Raw genomic sequence first — 21,677 nt, forward strand, 5'->3', positions numbered from 1 at the left:
TCATTTCCCATATCCGGCCAATTTATCCAAGAAAAGCACAGATTTTTCCGACGTAAAGGCCAAAAACCGCCGTAGATCCTCTATAGGTATAGTAAAATGAGCCAATTTATCAAGCTTAACGTGAAAATTCTGATGGCATATCAGGATGGCTTCAGGCTGATCTTACCTGCTCTGCAGCCCCGCCGAGAAAATCATTCCATCCCTGTGCATGCACAGTATGATTTTTAAGGGGTGGCTAAACAAGTGTTTCACCATTGCCTTAAGCAATCAGTAAAGGTAATTATACACAGGACACTTTGCCTGGACAGTCTGTTTTCATCAGTGCTGCACAGTTGGTAAAATGTATAAATGGCTCCAATAATTAGGAGCAACCAACGGTGATGATCGTTATTTATCGGGGGGGGGGGGGAGGGAACAACAATCGTGATAATAAATAGACCTTCACCATCTGTACTAATATTTTACAAAGATCTTTCCTGTTATCACCAACTGCTATGCTCCCACTAGTGCCAGCTGGAGCCCGCCTTTATTTCTTCCTTGCTACATTCCCTACATAACAAGCAACACACCCAAAGTTCATTTTAATGTACAGCAGAACATTCATCAGTAATGAAGTAGAGAGAGTTACATTGCATTAAACTCCTATAGTGCACAGCCCGTCTTCTGTTTACTTTGTCTCTTGCACCATTGTAGGTGAGTAGAGCAACTCTGGATTCCTGGTTTAAGCTGTATATGTTCATAATATAATATACCACTGCTCCTTGAGTATTTATTTGTTGCATGAAGCAAATGTATATCTCTAGCAATTGCAACAGAAGAAGAAAATGCATTTAGTGTGTACATTTCTTCAGGGAATGTGGGACTTGAAACCATTAATTTCTATTTCTTTGAGTTGCCGTTAATTACATTCCCATCTTATACTGAAGTTTGAGTGACAAGGGCCCCAAAGCAGAAATGCCTGTCTCCTGTGCAGTGTGTGTAATGTTTATATGAAAGAGCACTAAACCTTTACTAGTTGGCAGACGTTCAGGAATAACAGATGTTACAGTGAATTTCACATGTTAGTGTTTTGATTTTCCTTCCAGTGTGTTTCCTATCTGTGCTTTAAACAGTAAACAGGTAGTGATCTAATGTAAAATATTCCCAAAATAGCATAAATAATCATTACCTCCTCTTTCACCAATGTATTCTGTTCTTGACACTACTCTGTTAGGCTCTATTTTTTTAACTTCTTATTGATTGCATATAGTCAATAATTGCTTTGATACAGATTAATGCAACTATTTTAGCTCACATGCCATCAGCACAATGACATCAGCTACTACCTTATATCTTGTAGAGCCACTGTGTCATGCACCCACTAGAACCCTGCCATTTTCTATCCACGCTCTTCTATTTTTCTTATCTGCATATCCATCGCCGTTATCTAGAGCTATTTCATGTACCTAGAGCTATCTTGCATTTCTAGAGCTATTTCATGTACCTAGAGCTATCTTGCATTTCTAGAGCTATTTCATGTACCTAGAGCTATCTTGCATTTCTAGAGCTATTTCATGTACCTAGAGCTATCTTGCATTTCTAGAGCTATTTCATGTACCTAGAGCTATCTTTAACATCTATCCGTGTCTGGTTTGATCTCACTCTGCCACCCTGTTGATCACCAGCTTTATTAGGGCGCTAGGTGTCTGTTACTCCTCTCAACCACCTTTCCCTGCTTTAATAAATCCTCAACGCTGCAGGAAGACTGATTTTTTTCCCTCTCACTGCTCTGCTTCTGCCTCATCACTCTGCCAATTCCTATCCTAGCTCCCCATTCCTTCCAGAATATAATTCAAACATATCTCTCCAATCTGCAAAGCCCTCAACCACATATACTTTAACATCTCGAACGCCATCTCTTTATACACTCCCACCCCTCTTCTTTCTGAATCCGGGCCCGTGCCTCACTAATGATTGATGACCATCTAAGAGAATAGAGGGCCCCTGGGCTAAGGGCCCCCCCCCCCCCCCCCCCCCCCCCCCGTGATCCAAGCTGAGTGCCCCCCCCCCTCCCCCCCCCCCCCAACACTTACCTCCTTCTCCGGCGCGCTGTACGCTCTTTACTGAGGAGATCTCGTGAGAGTGAGACTCGTAGATCTCCTCAGTAAGGAGACTACAGCAGTGAAGGACCGCAGTGAAAGTGCTCAGCAGCAGTATTGATCGGTTGGGGGGCGCAATACTGCTGCTGAGCACTTTCAAGGGCCCCCTGGATGTCATAGACCCCTGGGCTGTAGCCTAGTTAGCCCTATGGTTAATCCGGCCCTGCCCACCTCCAAGACTTTTCCTGTGCCACTCCTCACTTTTGAAACTACCTTCCACACCCAATCAGTTTCCAAATGTTAAATATCGCACCTCCTCTGCTGTGTCAGACACTTTGTACTAGATTGTAAGCTCTCATGATGTGGACCCTCATTTGCATTCCTGTCTTTTTATGTTTCCCATCTCATATACCCTGTGCATCTTTTTGTGTTATGGTTTGTTTGCTCTGTTTCCCCACTGTCCGGTGCTGTGGAACTTTTTGGCAATTTATAATAAACATTAATTGTAATAATAATTCAGTGGTGGGATCATTTTTTTTTCACTAGCTTTCCCTATACAGAAAGAACCCAGTGATAGGCAGTAACCTTAACAGTGAAAGTAGTTGTTAAGGTAATACCATTCTCTGCTCCTTGTACTGTAGAAAGTACAACCAACAACATGCAAGAAACACGGGAATAATCACTGCACATAATAACATAAACAAAGCGGACATATATCAATACATGTGAACGTACACCAGACACAAATGTATAATTCTTTTCATTTACATAAACATACACAAGGCAACATTTTATCATATTCTGTGGGAGAACGGTGACTCTGCTACATTATCTCTCTCTCCCTCTTCTAGTTATCTATCTGTCGCCTATCTATATAGTCTTGTTAGGTTCACCTTGTGTAGGAAACAAGGATAAACTCCGTGCTGATAGGTTGCTGTGAAACCTGTGGCCAAAACAATCATCCTGTTTGTGATCATCTTTAGTCTAAAGTTGGCCACACATTACAATACAGTCGTTCAAACCTGAGTTGTTATAGAATCAATATGTCTGTGGTTGCTGATAGACCCGACACAATCAAATGTACTTGGCCAAATCAATTTATATTCATCTTAGCTAGAAAAGCTACATCTTGAAGGTTCGTGTTGAAGCTGGTTGATGTTAGAGATGAGCAAAGTTGTGGTGAAATTATTTGCCTATTAAGTTTCGCAGAAGAACCAGTCATTTTGCAGAGGTGTGAATATCCTACAGTACAATCTTTTGATTCCATTAAATTTGCATTTCATTGAACAGAGCTGGGACAACAGTGGTGAAATATTTCTGCTGTATGGTGGTGGTGGGTAGAGCTGGGAACACATAAAGCTGAATTCCAGCAGCAAAACATGAAAAATGTTGTAACCAAATGCGGAATGAGGTGAATATTCCTTGGAACAGTTTTGCAGTTGAACTGTTTAGTCGTTGTACAGTTAGGGGCAGGTTCAATTTCCCACGTTGTTTTTTTAGAACAATGCGGGCCGCACATTATTACCGTTACTATGGTACTTTTAATGCACAGAGCGGCGAGCAAAAATCAGTGTTGAAATTACCATAGTAACGGTAATACGCACAGCTATTACCGCAGTAACGGTAGTAGTGCATTCAAAGAACAACGCGAGGAATTGAATATGCCCCTTAATGTCTAGCGAACCTATCACTGTCCTACGTTGTACATGCTCTGCAAATGTCTTTGTGCTCTGTCAGATCAAATTGAAATGTCTGTAACTTGTTTATTTTTACCTTACTCTGTTAATTTTCAATCCAGTAACATTTTTTACTGGATTGTAGCTTGTTTGTGCCTTTGTTGTATATCCGCTTGGTTTTACAGAAATAGAATAGTGTGTTTGGATAGAAATTGATGCGTGTGTGACTTGCTTAACAATTACTGCTTGCTGATGGCAAACAAGCATTGTGTTTTTCCATTGCAGGGAGAACCATGTTATCAATGTGGCACATGGCAATATTTTAGTGCTATTATAAGTTGAACCTCAGAAATGCAATTGAATGTGATTTTTTATTTTTTTATTTTTGTTTATCTAAAAATGGAAAACTTATTTAATTGTTAAAAGTACACTGAACTAAATGTAAACTAAATGTTCTGTTCTTGCAGTGACGAGAGCTATAATGTCACAGACTATTCGATGCTGGACCAGCTTCATGTGGAGCAGTGTGACAATGAAGAGCCAAACTCTCCATTAAAAAATAGCACACCCATTCTCTACTCAAGGCAGTGTTCGGCAAGCTACCTGTTCACACTCACTATCCACAGCAACTACGCTGGAGAGGAGGTGGAGATGCTGTTGGGAACGGAGAACCTGTAAGTACATCTCACACTTTTGCATGAATTTCTTCACCATTAGAACATGCCCGGAGGTGTGTCTAGCCATAAAATGCACAGCGGGGAAGCTCTCATCATTTATACCAGACTTAACATATTAAATAAACCAATAAAGACACGGACACCAAATTAACGTTGGAATAAAAATAGGATTTATTAAAAGGCTTAAATGCTGGAAGCTAAGAACTGAAAGGCGGACGAGAGCAGGGCAGTCATTAAAAACAAAACCAATAACTGTAGAAAGGTCAGACCATAGTACCACCAACCCAGGATCATACCTTATCTATTGGCCGGTGCTAAATATCTGTCCAACGGCAAGACTACACCCCCTATAACTGCCAGTAAAACCTTTAACATACCGGCCACGGGTCCTACTAACATTCGGACCAAACCTGTGATGACACCACAAACAAAAGTGGGAGTAGTGACCTCTCCTACCTACAAATACCCAAAAAGTTTTAACCCCTACCCTTGAACTGCCGGGTGGTCGGGAGGAATCCGGAAGCAGAAGACAGATCTTTAGACAAACTGAACTATAAATAACCCTAACTACACCCCCCAACTCATGTCCTATTGGCTAACAAAACATAACATAACTGGCTAAAACTCTAATCACTCACCTGCGTGATTTTACCTGTGTTATGTCTAATATACACACTTCCCATCTGATATCTGAGACAGCAACTGCAATGGTGTCCTTCTCATCCCTTATTCAAACCATCAGCATTTCAATATCAGCTTTGTATACTTTAAAACTTATATTATCTGTATTGTAAACATTATTAGGTCTAGTAACAGGATAAATAATACATTTTAGAAACAAGAAATCTCTTTATGTTGCTCCCCCCCTGAAATGTAGTGTCTCAAGTGGCCTATTATAGGCATACACCTGATTAACTTTGTCTCTAGTATAGGGTGTTACAGTGGTTAGCATTGCTGCCTCACAGAGCTGGGGTCGTGGGTTCTATACAACCAGGACCCTATCTGTTTGGAATCTGTATATTCAAGAGCTTGCATGGGGTTCCTACAGGTACCCCAGTTATCGTCTTCGGTTCAAAAACATACAGGTAGGTTAATTTTCTGCTGACAAAAATGGACCCTAGTGTCTTCATGAATTGAGACTGTAAGCTCCAATTGTGTGAATGTTTACATATCATCTGTACAGTGCTGAGTAACATGATCGGTACTATAGAAATAAACTATAATAATAATACTCAGTGGTGAACTGTCCTGTATAAAATTGACAATGAGACATAAGCAGGCAACACGGGTTTGAATGCCTTTTGCCCCAAGGAGAACTGGACAGGAAAGCTATGAATAATCTTTATGTAATGTAAAATATTATACTCCTATACATAAAAACAATATTTATTCAATAGCACACAGTTTGAAAACATACATTTCTTATGATATGGACTCCAAAAGAAAGATTTTTTTTTCCCCGTGATATCTGCATTTGTAATTAATTGAAATTGTTTCTAATTTCCACTTATAATATATGGTTCTGGTCTGTATTGCTGATTGGGAGCAGGGACCTCTTCATACTGTTATTTCAGTTTTCATTAGTATGTCAAATCAGTGTAGCTCTTACAAAGAGTACAGAGCTGAGTAAAAGCTTGGTGCTTTATTAAACATCTAGATATTGCTTGTTATTTGCAATGCTAGGGCTTTTCAACTAGGTGATTATTCCATAGGTTGAACATATAAATTACACTTAAATATGAACCAGTGTCTACACTGCCCCCACTATTCTCATCCTTATTGAATTGTTTCATACTAACTATAAGAGGATGTAAGAGATTTGTGGCCCCATTTAGAAGTTGATGTATGTCTGTTACTTGCATAAAATATTTACATAGTGCTTTTGTACCAAAAATGTATATACATACGTCTTTGTACACACTTTTATTTGTATCTTTGTTTTGTATCTCCCTACGCCTGGAGAGCAGGAACAGGGCGGGCACGAGTAGGCAGTACAGTAGGGTGTGCTCCTCGTAGTTGTGACACAATTAGACGTGTATGCATCAGCAGATATGCCTTTCAGAAGACGTATCTCGTGCAGAACTCTCTAGTCTCTTCTGATTGGCTGATTGCATATTGACCCCTCCAACTGATAGTACTCAAATCATGAAAGTGGCAGTTATATTATATGAAGTTCACTTTGTATTTGTATGTAATTGTATTTTATATGGAAAGAGCGGCTTACTCATAAAATGCATAGTGTTGATTACCCTTCAAATGCATTCCCCTCTTTGTTTAAAACATCCCCACATATACAACCATAAAATAAATACACGGACACCGACTTAAGTTTGGAATAAAAAAGGTCCTTTTATTACATAATTATTATTTAAATTATATGTTTATTTATTTTATTTTAATTATCTTTATTTTATTTTATCTATCAATACTATCAAAAGCTATAAGCAATTCGGACCTTTTTCTTTATAGAGGTGGCGAAGAGCAAGGGCAGCCATCTAAAACCAACATGAACCAATACGGTGGAAGATCGCCTCCTTTCCACCAACCTAGGTTAACACCTTAACTATTGGCCGGTACTATACACTATAAATTAACTCAATACCCTCTGAACTCAAACTGGTCAAGCCCTTTCTAGGCAAAAACCTGATACTCCTTACAAGAGTACCAACGAGTCTAATAACATTGAGGGAACCAAGGCTATATTGCCAACACATTAAGTACCGTATGTTTAACAACCATATAACTGCCATGCTCTCCTGCCATTCAAAAACCTCGCTCCTCGTGACGAGGGAATATAACCAATAACCTGGAACCAGGGCGGGTGGGTGGGTCTCCGGATCCAGGAAACAGGAAGCTCTCTCCTTCTCACACTGCTTGATATATTCTTTCCACGACACTCCCACTTCCTTCCTAATTGGCTGATTACACTACATCCTTAAAAAAACCCCAGTGGTGAGTAACATTATCAGCTCACAACACATGATTTTAAACTCCTTCGGCTAATGGCCTCTCTCATAATAAAATGCATAGTGTTGATTACCCTTCAAATGCATTCCCCTCTTTGTTTAAAACATCCCCACATATACAACCATAAAATAAATACACGGACACCGACTTAAGTTTGGAATAAAAAAGGTCCTTTTATTACATAATTATTATTTAAATTATATGTTTATTTATTTTATTTTAATTATCTTTATTTTATTTTATCTATCAATACTATCAAAAGCTATAAGCAATTTGGACCTTTTTCTTTATAGAGGTGGCGAAGAGCAAGGGCAGCCATCTAAAACCAACATGAACCAATACGGTGGAAGATCGCCTCCTTTCCACCAACCTAGGTTAACACCTTAACTATTGGCCGGTACTATACACTATAAATTAACTCAATACCCTCTGAACTCAAACTGGTCAAGCCCTTTCTAGGCAAAAACCTGATACTCCTTACAAGAGTACCAACGAGTCTAATAACATTGAGGGAACCAAGGCTATATTGCCAACACATTAAGTACCGTATGTTTAACAACCTTATGACTGCCATGCTCTCCTGCCACAGCCGAGTGCCCTACGGACCACGCGGCCCGCCACCTAAAGAAAAAACTAAACCCTTGAGCTCTGAAAAAATCCTCTCTATGAACAAAACCGTTCCTACTGGCGACAAATGAACCCCATCTGCTCTAAAAAGATGCCTCTTGTCTACCGTTAACTCAGGATGACTAATGACAACCCCCTGCGTGCCCTTAATGTTCTGCCTTGCGTATCCATTTATCTTTTTAACCACCTTTATCAATGTGGCCGGGGGGATAGATGATCTCCAGGACAATCGAGGTATAATGTTGGACCAACAAACCTTCATTGAAGGCCATCGGGCATGTATCTGTGCGAGATCTTCACGAATATTAATGATTAAATCAAGGGATTTGCCCTTTCCTACATCATTACCTCCCAAATGAATGACCACTATATCCGGGGTACCGTGTACTTCTATTTCTTCCCCTAACGTGGGAATCAAAGCCGCCCATACCATGCCCCTTTTACCCAACCAGCGGATGTCAACTGGGTGTGTGAAACCGGACCACCTCTCCGCTATCCTGTGCTTCGCAGCCCAAAAGATAAATGAATGACCCACGACCCATATCCTTGTCTTCTTCACCGAAAAACCTAAAACAGAATGAATAGTCTCATCAATCATAACCGTATCTGAGAACTGATCCACCAAACAACCGTGTTAAGAAACAGAACTATATTATTTTTATTTTTATTTCAATTTCAACACTTCGCTGAGGTATCCCCTCCCTACCAGAGGGGCCACCCCAACTAAATTCGAATATTGGAAAAGGAAAAAAGACCCTATCTTTAGTTCTAGAAGCAATTGATTTTAACTATTTTGTCTCGTTTATTGACTGATTTATTTATTTATTTTTATCTATTTTGTCTCGCTAAGCTGAAATTATCTTTATTCTTTAATTCTTAACAAAATGAAATGGAAAATTGGTAACCCATATGTAGGTAAAAACCCCTTGTAAGCCCCGGGAGGCACACACTAATCAGGCCTTGCCAAGGAAAACAAGAGGAAAAATCCCTCCATGCCCCCGTTTAACACAGCGAGCAGCATAACCCTGGGTCACCAAGTGATAGATGAGAAAAGAAGAGATGAAAGCGATAAAGAACCATGAGAGACATAAGGAGAGAACATGACCATATATATAAGAGCCCTTACAAGGCTCATTTATCCGGCCGGATATATTTCTTGTAGGCCTGTGACTTCCATCTCCCTAGCGCTTGAATCTCATTGACAGATGCCCCTCTGGCTGCAGCGGCGGTGGCCGCCCCTATTCTGAAAGAATGCGTGCCATATTCAACAGGGTTAAGGCCAACCTCCCCAAGGGCCCGTTTTAACAAAGCACTAAATTGAAATTTAGTTACTGGCGTATTGTCCGAATGACTTAACCACAAACCTTCCCCTGGGGGGCGAATTTTAGCGAATTGATTGGCCAGCTTGACCGGGCATATGGATGTTTCCTGCTGCTCCGTAATCGCTAACCAATGACCTCTGCCTATCTGATCCGTTTTGGACTTGACTATCTTACAACGTATCCCATTAGTTTGTAAAATAACATTTCTAAACAACAAAGCTCCCCCTATGTCGTTCTTAGATCTGGCTACCAACTCACTAACCCTAAAGGCTCCGTGATACGCCATTGAAAAAGCCAGCCCGAATAGTAAAGCCTCATAGTCATCTGTAGCTAAATAACGCAATGCCGCAATCAATCTGGCTAAAATTTGCCCGTCAATCGGCCGGCGTGTGTCGCTAGTTATAGGCTGAATCCTGGACCAACCCTTCAGCGCTTTAGTTATGATAAATGACTTTGTGGGATCCTGCGCGTTGTTCAACTTAGCCGTGAATGAAATACCAGCCAAAAGGGACCCCATTTTTGCTCTAGAAACCCCTTCGTTGTAACACTTCCACATAAAACCCGTAATGGAGGGAATCTGACCTGAAGTGTCGCTGTTGCAAGATGCGCAGTAACTCAACCAACGTTCCCATGCCCCTTGATAACATTTTCTAGTTGCCGGAGCCAGGGACGCTTCTGCTAGCCACCTTATCCCTAACGAACCATCTGCCAAACATAAGGAGGACACTGTAAGCCAGTTAAACTTGCATGTGGAGCCAGAGATCTAAAACGCTGCCATTCAAAGCGGGAAAGAGCATCAGCTATTTGGTTGTCCACGCCAGGAACATGACGTGCCCGAAAGGTAATATCAGACTCTAAACACCTCAACACCAGGACACGGAGCAAATTAATCGCCGTACGTGAGGAGGCGCTTTGCTTGTTAATAGCCTGCACCACACCTAAGTTGTCGCACCAAAAAACCACGCTCCTGCCGCGCAACCGGACAGCCCACAGCTCCAAAGCCACAACGATGGGAAACAACTCTAACGTTAACAGATTTCGCACCAGGCCTTCGGATCTCCATGATTCCGGCCAGGGTGCCGCGCACCATTCCCCTTGAAAAAAGGCACCAAAACCCTTCGAGCCTGATGCGTCTGTATGCAAATCCAACGATGTACTAGCTACTGCGTGTGCTGGCCATACTCTCACACCGTTAAAAACCACTAGAAAACGACTCCATATGCCTAGATCTTCCCTGATCTCTGTCGACAAACGCACCTGGGAATGGGGACTACGCAAGCCTGACGTTGCTAGCTGAAGCTTCCTACAAAATACTCGGCCCATGGGTATTACTCGGCAGGCAAAGTTGAAAGAACCTAGCAATGATTGAACTTTACGCAACGTACAAGATGGAACAGCCAAGACCTCTCGTATCAGGGATTGTAACTTTGCCACTTTATCAGATGGTAAGCGACAACAACCTTCCAATGTGTCAATTTCGATACCTAAAAACCTCAGGCATGTGGCCGGGCCCTCCGTTTTGTCTGCAGCTACTGGCACCCCCATCACCCGAAATAACGCTTGCGCAGCATACAGTGTTTCCTTACAACTAGGGGAATTAGCCGGACCTATAAACAAGAAGTCATCCAGATAATGCGCAATGCCGCGATGTCCCGTCCCTGCCCCGATACACCAATGGAGGAATGAACTAAACGCCTCAAAATATGCGCACGATACTGAACAGCCCATTGGCAGGCACCGATCCACATAGTAACGGTTCTGAATTCTAAAACCCATAAATTTAAAGGACTCTGGATGCAACGGCAGGAGGCGAAAAGCCGATTCTATGTCCAACTTGGCCATAAGCGCACCATTGCCAAATTCTCTCACTAGTGCTAACGCATCATCAAAGGACTGGTACACCACTGAGCTAATTTGGGGGTCAATAGCATCATTAACTGACTTACCCGCCGGGTAAGATAAATGCTGGATTAACCTAAATTTTCCTGGGGCCTTCTTAGGTACTATTCCCACCGGGGAAATGACTAAGTCTTGAATGGGAGGGGATGAAAAAGGACCCACCATGCGCCCAAGGCCTATCTCTTTACCTACTTTTTCCGCTAGGATGTCGGGGTGTGCATACGCTGAGCGAAGGTTTCTGGCGGCAGTACCCGCCACCCCACTATTTATGGGAAGACGAAAACCAAGGCGAAAACCCTCCCTGAGAAAAGAGGCCTGCGCCGCATCTGGGTAAAGGGACAGCCATTTGCAGAGGATAGGGAATATAATGGGGGAGTCCGCTTTAGACAGAACCCCCCGCCCCTCCCCGTCCCCTACCGACTCCGACGGAGCCCCTAGGGCATTCTTTAAGGGGATGACTACCTCTACAATTGGTGCAGACGTGTCTATACCGGCACGAATCCCCCCTCCCGCATGAGGAATTGTTAAAGGCGAAGCAACGGTTTTTTGAAGACTGGGGAGCACCTCGTCTCCCCCCATACGGAAACCTGGCTAACTGAGGGGGACCGTACCCCATGCTCACCTCCCACACCTGGGCTCTATTTAATCTTAACCAGATCTCAACATCCTTAAAAGCCAGGGGCATATAAAGCTGACCGTGTACCTTCTCGCGGAACAGCTTATCGTACAATCTCCAGGTACCTGGGCGTTCACAACTATGCATCTCATTAATAAGGTGAAGGTATTTCCATACGTCTATAAGTGCATCAGGTCTAGTTTCCAAATAACAAGCTGAGAAAACGGAGTACCCTGTCAGCCAGTTCGAAAAGTTCCTGTAAGCATCCTCCCTGACTCCCCCTCGCATGCACGCAGCCGCCAACTCCTTTTGAGCGACCTTCGTCAGTTCAAATATATCAACATAATGACCTCTCTTGATCTTGTGCCTCATGCTGCGCCTAACTCCTATCAACAATGCCGTGTTTTCACATCTAACTAGGGGACCTCCAGCCGGAGTGGGAGACGCTGCCTCCCGCCGATCTACGCTCTTCCTCTTAGTTCCCCCGAAGTGGGTGTTAAGAATTTTAATGAGCTTGCGCTGACCCTGCCTGGGAGAAGATGGGGCTGACTCATCACTGGTGGTGGCTACGCTAGAACTGGACATGTAGGTGTTGCTTACAGTAGAACCATCAAACTCACCGACCGCTCCCTGCGCCTCCTGCAGATCCAATCTCGCTCCGCCCTCGCCTTCCGAAACGACTTGGTGCGACCCCTGCTGCCCTGTCGAAGTCCCCGCTGCCTCTTCCTGTTGGAGCTGCGACCCTGCTCCGTCCACGCCCGTCTGCCCTGCGACTGAAGATGGCTGCATCTGTGAAACTGGATAAGAAGACATGTTAGCACGTGGGGAAGACAGGTTATGCAACTGTTGAGTAGGAACCCCATCCGGGGTAGGCACCGGGGGGGGAACCATGAGGTGACCTAGGAAACCCGCTTGAGGGGGAACCCCTTGATCCCTACTTCCTTGTTGTCTAACCAGAGAAAACGAATCCGTACCAGAAACGCTAGAACTATTAAACAAGGAGGGTTGAGGATAAGAATGCACGTACTGACCCGCTAAGGCTGGATAAGGGGCCGACCACAAATTCCCCGCTTCCACTACAGACCCATAACCTCTAGGGGGGTACGGTAATGACCAAGAGGGGGCGGGTCCCTCCACCCTGTGTTGCTGGCCGACATGTTGCTGCAACGGCCACATCACGGCTGTGTCAGGGGCCATTGATCGATTAGGAGCCGAACAAACAGAAGGGGACTGCTGATGGGCAGAACCCCCCATCCCTAGGGGGAAACCCACCGGGGCTGGGCCCAGCAAACCAGGGGCCCTGTTGGATGATATCCCCACCCCAGCCTGATGCAAGGAGTCCATGGAAAAAAGGAGGGGGGAGGAAGAGGAGGGGGGAGGGGGGGGGGGTCCCTAACCTGGGAGGAGGACAGGGAGGAAAGGGGGTTGAGAGGGAGAAAGAAGGGGGGGGGGCCAGTTGGGACGGATGATGGAGGGAATGAGGCTGAAACCCAGGAAACTGTTGCCCAGAAGAAGCCAAGTAGGGGGACCCTGAAACCGCCCCCGGACCTAGTGACCCCGGAGAACAAACAGGATGGACAATAACGGGCCCCAGGCCTCTATAAGGGGACCCCTGGCCCTGCTCCACCGCAGGCTGGCCCAGGACCACACTGCTAGCCCCATGACCAGGAGGGATGGCGGGAGAGTCAGAAGACCCGACGGAGGAGGGAGGGGGGGCTAAAGCAGGCGAGGCCACGGAGGGAACCCCAGGCGCGGGGGAAGGCGATCCCCTGCCTCGGGTTCTGGCAGCCTGCCTAATGCGGTGGACGGCTCCGGACACGAGCGGCCTCACCGCCCGCTCCGGAGCCCTGGACCTCCGTGCGCGACCCGGCCCCGCCCCGCGAGACACACTCGCGGCGGCCGAATCACGTGGGCGGCGGGCGGCTGCCCTTATGGACAGGCTAATGCCTCCGCCGGGAGTACCCGGGGGGCATACAGGCAACTGGGCAGTACGGGGGGGACCAGGGGGAACTGCTGGGGCTGAAGTCGCAGCCAGCGACGACGGGGGGGGAGGGGACCCCGCGAACCTGGCGGGAATGGAGCGGGACCTTCTAGGGCGGGATGATGCCATGCTGGGGAAAGGAGGACAAAGTAAAGAAAAAAGGGGGAAAAATAGGCAGGAGAAGCAGACAAAAGAAAAGGAGAGAACAGGGAGAGAGGTAGAGAAAGCAAAAACAAACCACGATAGATAAAACTACAAATAAAGAGGAGCCAGATACTAAGCCTGATGCTGCAGCTTCTCCGGATCCAGGAAACAGGAAGCTCTCTCCTTCTCACACTGCTTGATATATTCTTTCCACGACACTCCCACTTCCTTCCTAATTGGCTGATTACACTACATCCTTAAAAAACCCCCAGTGGTGAGTAACATTATCAGCTCACAACACATGATTTTAAACTCCTTCGGCTAATGGCCTCTCTCATAATTTCCATAACACTGTTCAGATAGTATTCTCTTGTGTGTGTGCCACTTCAGTGCAATATTATATTGTATACAAATAGCATAATGTGACTTTAGCATGTACTACTAATACTGTCAAGGCTCTCTAGGCTATTGTGAGGCATAAGTATACACATTTGTATGCCTGATATGAGCCTGCCACAAATGCTAGTGTTTTACAGCAGGACACATGTTAAGATGTCTTACTGAACATATGTCCAGAAATGGCGTTTTCCTTGCATGAGTTTGTGATGTAAATCCTTTCACCTCTAAACTTTTTCAGTTCGTGGCATCCTTAGTCTCCATAATTTTTTCAAGGCACCCCTCCAAAATAATTACAGAGCAGTCCCATTTTATAAGTAGTTGGGTCAAAATAACGTAATAAGTATTTAGGTCAAGACAGAAATACTTAGTAAGTTGTTTGCAAAAATACACATGAATCCAAGGGAAAAGAATATTTTTTATATATTTTCAATTATATTTCTGTCAAAGAATAATTTACAGCTAATATTAAGAGGAATAAAATCAAACAAAATAAAACATGTACAAAAATCATCACTCTGTGCCCCTCCTTCATTCTTTTGCCCCTCCATTGCTGTTTCCTATCACCATTACCCCTCCCCTTCCTTTACTTACCATACTTGGCCTTCTTTCCTCTCTCTCTTCTGTCTTATTACCAATTCGACGGCGCCTGGGACCAGGCATCCTTCTCTCCTGTCGCTTCTCACTGAATATGTTGGACGTGATTACGTCACGCCCAACATTCAGTGAGAAGCGAGGAAGGAGGAGGATGCATGGTCCTCAGGGCTGCCGGATTGGTAAGTTGATTTTTTTTTTTGGGGTGGGGGGAGGTTTCTTCCTGGCCGCGGCACCCCTGGGAGCCGCTGCGCGCACTTTGGGAACCGCTGCCATAACCAATACTTCCCTTATATATTAAACTTTAGTTCTTCTAGGTAACAAATGCAGTTTATCAAGTATGTTATAGTTTAATGTCTCACATTGCTGTCTAAATTTTGTTTCTTGTCACTCCATATAAAATAGCTTAGGTCTATTTTGATCTGGATACTTGATCCTTTTATTTGACAGGCAGCTAGAATCAGTCATAAAATATTTTATATCTACAGATTACTATAGTCTTTATGAATGCATTTGGAATAATTGTCTGTATTAAGCCACATTTATAGGTAGGTGTTATGGTCATGTCATTGCTACTGCACATTGTGTATCGGTAGTACCTTACTGAAATAATTATTATTTCCACTAAGCATTGATATATATATATATATATATATATATATATATATATATATATATATATATATATATATAAATTTATGTTTGCTGTCTCTCTCTGACAATGTTTTTATTTTATTAGTTGTGTTATTGATATATAATCCCAACTTTGTCTGAATCTTATAATGATAAGAGTGGAGTCATGAGGTGAATAACCTCTTGATCACAATTTGTATTTTGCAGAAGTGACCGAGCGCGTTGGATCACAGCATTGGGTCAGAGCAAAGAAAAAACATGCATGGATAGAACAAGTAAGAATTTTTAACTAGATATTTTACTTTCTCACACTACCCCCTGCTGTTCAATTGGTGAACTATTATGTGTTGAGTTGTAGCTTGATGATGATATTCAACCACTGTTTCTGTAGATTTCTGACACACAAAACTAGATTTACTGGTGTTGTACCTTCAGTGACTCTGGGTACACTTCACAAAGCATCAGTGTAATAATTTTTTTTCCCCTTTCTTAACCATTATATTCACCTGAAATTGTAAAGCATTTGCTTCAATATGGATAGCATTTAGTCCAAGGGTTCATATTTTTTATATTTTTATCATGACCTAAATTGTATCAGTTTCATGATGATTTGTACATTATATCATTGGTAATGCATTGCATTCTAACCAGTGTGTCTAGTCACGTTGATGTGTCACAAAGACTCAGGTGTGATATGTGATTTTATTGTCATATTATTTTCTAAAAATAACACTGTTAGCGTTACTTGAGTAAAGTTAATTTGGAAATGTGTCACAAGATAAAAAAAAAAAAGGATGGGACCACTAAATAATGTTATACTAATTTCAAGTATATGAAGCTTAGTCTGCACCTTTTTTGGTAGGTGTTGTTTTTTCTTACACATTTGCTTTGGGGTTCCACTTAATATCAATACCTTACTGACTGTATGTAAGTGGTGATTGCCCAACAGTTGTGGAAGTATATTCGATGAAAGCCCCAGGCTCATTCACTGACACTTAGAACTGGTTACTTCTGGGTGATGTGTGTAGTGGTGACTATGGTTGGTTTTTCCTACCTGCTTACTTTGGATTAGGACTGTAGGGTACCGGGCAGAGCATTAAACCCAGGACGCTAGGTTCAATGCAGGCCAGCTGGTGCTGTTAAAAACAACAACAATGTAGTGATGATACAACATGCACAGACAGTCACACTTTTTACCTGGGGTTTTGCTGCATTTTTTTTAATACAAATTTTAAACACAGTTTGGCAGGGGGTAAACCAGCTCCACGGCAGGTTGGTTCTCTGATCTTGCATGTGGATCAGTCTGGTCCCAGTTCAGTGTTATCATTACATTCATTGGCAAAGGTCTATGTTTTTCCCACCTGCTCGCGTAATACCAGGATGAGGGAGGCTTAGTCCCCTTTCCACGCCGGTGTCACTCAGTATGGGCTGCAAGATTCATTTTTAAATCTCCACCTAAAGTATCTTCAGGGAGACTTGCTTTGGGGTTTGGTGCTCCCCTGGGCAAAGTAGTGCACTGTGACCCTACCTGCACAACCACTCTCAGGAATAAAAATGTAAATTATCAATAAAATTGAGCTTATATTTATTGGTACCTCCAACAAAGATCGCATGTATAGCTGATATTGAGGTAATTAGTCCACCGAAATGTTTTAATAAAGAGGGTTTGTATTGTTTATACCTTTTTAGTATTTGTAAAAGGTGTCAGTAGTGTTGGATGGATGTTAAACTTAAGCAGGTTTATTGAACTTGCAACAAACAGTTGATGCATGTACTCACAGTTGTAATAATGCAGTTGTATATGCCATATCATGCAGGTTCCTGTATACACTTATATGTTCAGGTGCAGACTCTTTATTATAGTGCACTCTCTGCACGGAGAGTGCAGGATTATTAATATGGGCAGACTCCTCTCCTAGAGTAGCTATGGGAGAGTCTTCAGTTACTCGTATAAGGCTATGGGACTTAGATATAATGGTACACAGCTCCTACAGACTGTGTCTGTCCTCTGACAGTCGGAAGTGCGAACTTCCGGTTTTGGCATGCGCAGTCATGAGGCTCCTGCTTCACTTATTCTCTCCACTAGACTGGGAAATTGGCTGCTAATTAGGAGAGGGAGCGTGGAGCTCAATTCTAACAGTTTGAAGGTTCTGAATAAGTCTCCCGGAATAATGTATTGAAAAGTTGTCAAGCCTATGGTGCCCCTATACTCATGGGGACCCTAAGCAACTGCCCAGTGCGCCCATCAACCAAAATTGGTTCCGTAACGATAGTAGCCAGATCCAACGGTACAATCGCCCTACTTCCATAGCTCTTTGAGCTCAGCGTTGAAGCTTTGCTCCTTGGATTCTCCAGGAAGCAGCTCACTGGCATACTTCCTTAGAATCCTGGCTGCTCTACTGGAAAGAAATCTGGCACAGCTGCAGCCCAAATACATAGGGCAGTATTAACATTTCAGTTTTTGAAAGAGTTTACCATGTGGGGCCAGAAACGATCACAAGTCCTGATAATCTTATCAAAATTGATTTTTATCAGTACCAGGCATGTTGGTCAATGCCATGAATGACCGCAGTTGGCCTGTGTGCAGTATTAATCTTCCAACCATGCTACATGTGTGCCAACATTTGGCATTGAATCTGCGCTTGAGGCAACCACCAAGATCAGCTTTTTTTTTTTCCATATTTTGTTTTTACAGTCGCCACTTTTGTGAATTTCCACCATTAGATTCATAAGAAACATCTCCATGCTTCCTAATCTTGTTTGTGAAAACTGTTAAATAGCCGTCTCGTTATCTAAAATTAAACTCAGCTGTTGCTCCATAACCGTAAAACTCTCTGCTAAACATTTTATATAGACTGTAAATAAATTAGAGGGATAGGTGGAGCCGCCCTCCAACCACATCACTTATAACCACACAGACATTTGTTGGTATTATTTATCCTTTTAATTATTTTCACTTCAAAAACATAATTGGGGATTGTATTGAATATTTTAAGTTTTCTCTGGAAATGTATCCTTAAATATTTAAGGATGGTATTTAGAACCCATTTAAATGAGAACATATAATAATGGTGATTGGGCATAATTTCATGAAAACACTGAATTAACCAAGTTGACATCGATATTGCAAAAACAAAATACTGAATGTTGTACAATTGATAAAGTATAATCATCTAAGCACATGGGATTCTTTCTTTATTTTTTTAGTCAAACCGCCTATTGCAGCTTATTTAAAATGCTTATTCTTTATTTTCTATATTATCATAGCTTTAACTCAAGTAGAGATTATTCGGACCTACACAGCAAAGCAGCCAGATGAATTATCACTACAAGTCGCTGATGTTGTTCTGGTTTATCAGAAAATAAATGACGGTGGGTGTAGTCTAATATAAACATGCAATTTGTTTCTTGACTTTCAACACAGTTTATCTACATAAAAATAAAGACATTACAATATGGAGTATAAAGCTTCATCTTGTTATACAGAAAATCCACTAGGGGGAGAATACCTATTATTGTGTTTGTCCTGAAAGATGATAATAATTGAACTTACTGTTAACACATTAAAATTACCATATGGCTACCACATAAATGCAAAACCAATAGCGGCAAATTGTCTTCAGTTTGCATGGGTGGGTTTTAAGAATATGTCCCTACTTTTTATAAAATTATTTCTCTTATTCTGTATATTGAGAATTCACTGTTCACGATCTGCTTTTATTCTCTGGGCTTTGAGATAATATTAATTGATGAGTAATTAAGTTGCAAACAAATTACATACTCAAAGTTCAGTAACCATGTCATAGGAGGGTAGTGCACCAATGTGCGAACTTGCAGCTGGCCCACAACACAGTGTACCTTATTTTACAAGGTCGGCAGCTATGTAAATCTCAAACTTACAATATAATACACAATTTGATAATAATCCTTTTTTTTTTATTGTCTCCAGGCTGGTATGAAGGGGAAAGACTGAGGGATGGCGAAAGAGGCTGGTTTCCTATTGAATGTGCAAAGGAAATAACATGTCGGGCTACAGTAGAAAAGAACATGGAACGAATGGGACGGTTGCTTGCACTGGAAACTAATGTGTAGACCCCCAAGGTCTTGTTATTGGTCATTTCTTTACTGCAGGATTTGCACTATAGTAGCAGCACTGTGTGTAGGGAAGTAAGAGGGAATGAGCTACCATATGCTTCTGTCTTCGAACAGTGGGACAACCTAGCAATGGACAAGTCAATTAAGCTCTCTGTTTGGACTAAAGACATCACACAGCTCCCAATTTATCAGTTCACACTTTTTACCCCCTCTTTTATCTCTGGAATTCACAAGAGAGAGTTTATAGATTAGGCTTTTAAACACAGCAAGGCAGGAAATAACTGTACTGTACACTGAATAGATGGAGACTTCTCAGATTCTTAAATCACCTTCTATGAAAGAATCCTGCATTGCACTAAGGAAGGAGGTCACAGAATCCTCCCCCGATTACATGGTTCATAGGAAGTGAGGGGAAACATGATGTTCATACTTAGAAATACAAGTGAATTACAAATGGGTCTTCAGATGTGAAAAGGTACATTTTAAAAGCACATTAGTAATTAGAATATTAAAATGTCATATGAATGGTTGAGTTTATGTATCCAGGCAATAATGTGGACAGCAATAAGGTTTTGACCATTTTCTTTGCTCTAGTCTATACAAATAAGAGTTCCCAGTTAAATATTTGACAATTACATTACCCAGCACAGTTCCATATTTGCTGCTGTTACTTATTTTACTGTAAAAACTACGTTGTGCATTGGGTGACAAAGAATTGGCATTCAATGACAAATTCCTGATGTTATAGAAAAGTAGCACTTATATTTTATTTGAAAAGTCATAAGCAAATAAATTGGAAAACTAAAATATAGTGTAATATATATATATATATATATATATATATATATATATATATAAAATTTTTTTTTTTTCACTACTATTATACATCCACACACACATACCTAGGAGTAAATGTATCAAGCTGAGTTTCCAGCATGTTATAAATGATAACTAGAATCTGATTGGTTTGCTATAGGCAACATCTCCACTTTTCAAACCTGCTGTAAACTATCAGCTTTATATAGTTACCCCCAGGTCTCTGTCTGATATATGTAAGCCTGACTTCCTACAGACAACACATTACATGTCTGAAAGAACCAAAGCAGGACCCAAAAACACACTGATGCCAGCAGGTCACCCCGACTTCCTGCCTACTCTCTTTGATAAAAGTTCTTTAGTATGGCATTACATACATACATACATACATACATACATACATACTGCTTGTGAGTTAGGGTTCCGATTCTGGGCGCTCTCAGTCTTGCCCCAGTAACCAAGGACGACGACAAGTCAGATGTTGACCTGGATAAGGACAAATAAGTGACAATGTCTTTTCCATCTGTTTCCCTGCTATAAGATGTGGCACATGTATCCTTTACAAAAAGGGGTCAATTATTAATCGGTCTTATATATGGCTAAAATGAATAATGTTAAAATCACCAGATCAAACTATTATAGTTGCACAAATAGGATGATTTTAAAAACAAATAAGCTTAGAAAAACTGCAACTTCATTTGTCAACAGATATCGCACACTTTATTTTTGTCCCATTCCTATGTTAACAATTGATTCAAAATCTAGAGTGATGACCAGATGTCTTAAACTTGTGCCTCCCCAGTCACATCAGCTGGTCAGCCCAGTATACCTTTATCTGTGTTACTCTTTATAAAGGGACATTGTTTACATAGTTTTGTATCTGTATGGATTATATGTAAGTTAAATGAGACCATGCCTAGCTGTGCAAACCAGTTTCCAATGACGTGGCAGTGTGGGTCTTAACCTTATCAAATGTTTTGGCACCAAGAGCCACGTGCCTTATTTCTCTTGTTGAACATATGTATATCATTGTAAGTTGTAAACTGGAGACCTGTCACTGTTTAATTTCCATGTTAGATTAATGACATTGTATTCAAGTTCTAATACAGAATACTGTTATATTTTACCACTGTATATAAAAGATTTGAAGAATGTA

The 21,677-nt window shown here is 42.0% G+C and overlaps 1 protein-coding gene across 1 annotated transcript in view; it reads left to right on the plus strand.

Moving 5' to 3' along the window:
• Window positions 1-21,677, plus strand: part of ARHGEF26 (Rho guanine nucleotide exchange factor 26) — a 141,130-nt gene extending 119,453 nt beyond the window's left edge. Inside the window, exons 12-15 of the mRNA XM_075202022.1 lie at window positions 4,222-4,428; window positions 15,818-15,885; window positions 18,878-18,982; window positions 19,560-21,677. Of these exons, the coding sequence (XP_075058123.1) occupies window positions 4,222-4,428; window positions 15,818-15,885; window positions 18,878-18,982; window positions 19,560-19,702 (523 nt within the window). The 3' untranslated portion in view covers window positions 19,703-21,677. The remainder of the gene's footprint in view (window positions 1-4,221; window positions 4,429-15,817; window positions 15,886-18,877; window positions 18,983-19,559) is intronic.

The sequence above is a fragment of the Mixophyes fleayi genome, chromosome 3 (genome assembly GCF_038048845.1).
Source record: "Mixophyes fleayi isolate aMixFle1 chromosome 3, aMixFle1.hap1, whole genome shotgun sequence".
NCBI classification, from domain to species: Eukaryota; Metazoa; Chordata; class Amphibia; order Anura; family Limnodynastidae; genus Mixophyes; species Mixophyes fleayi.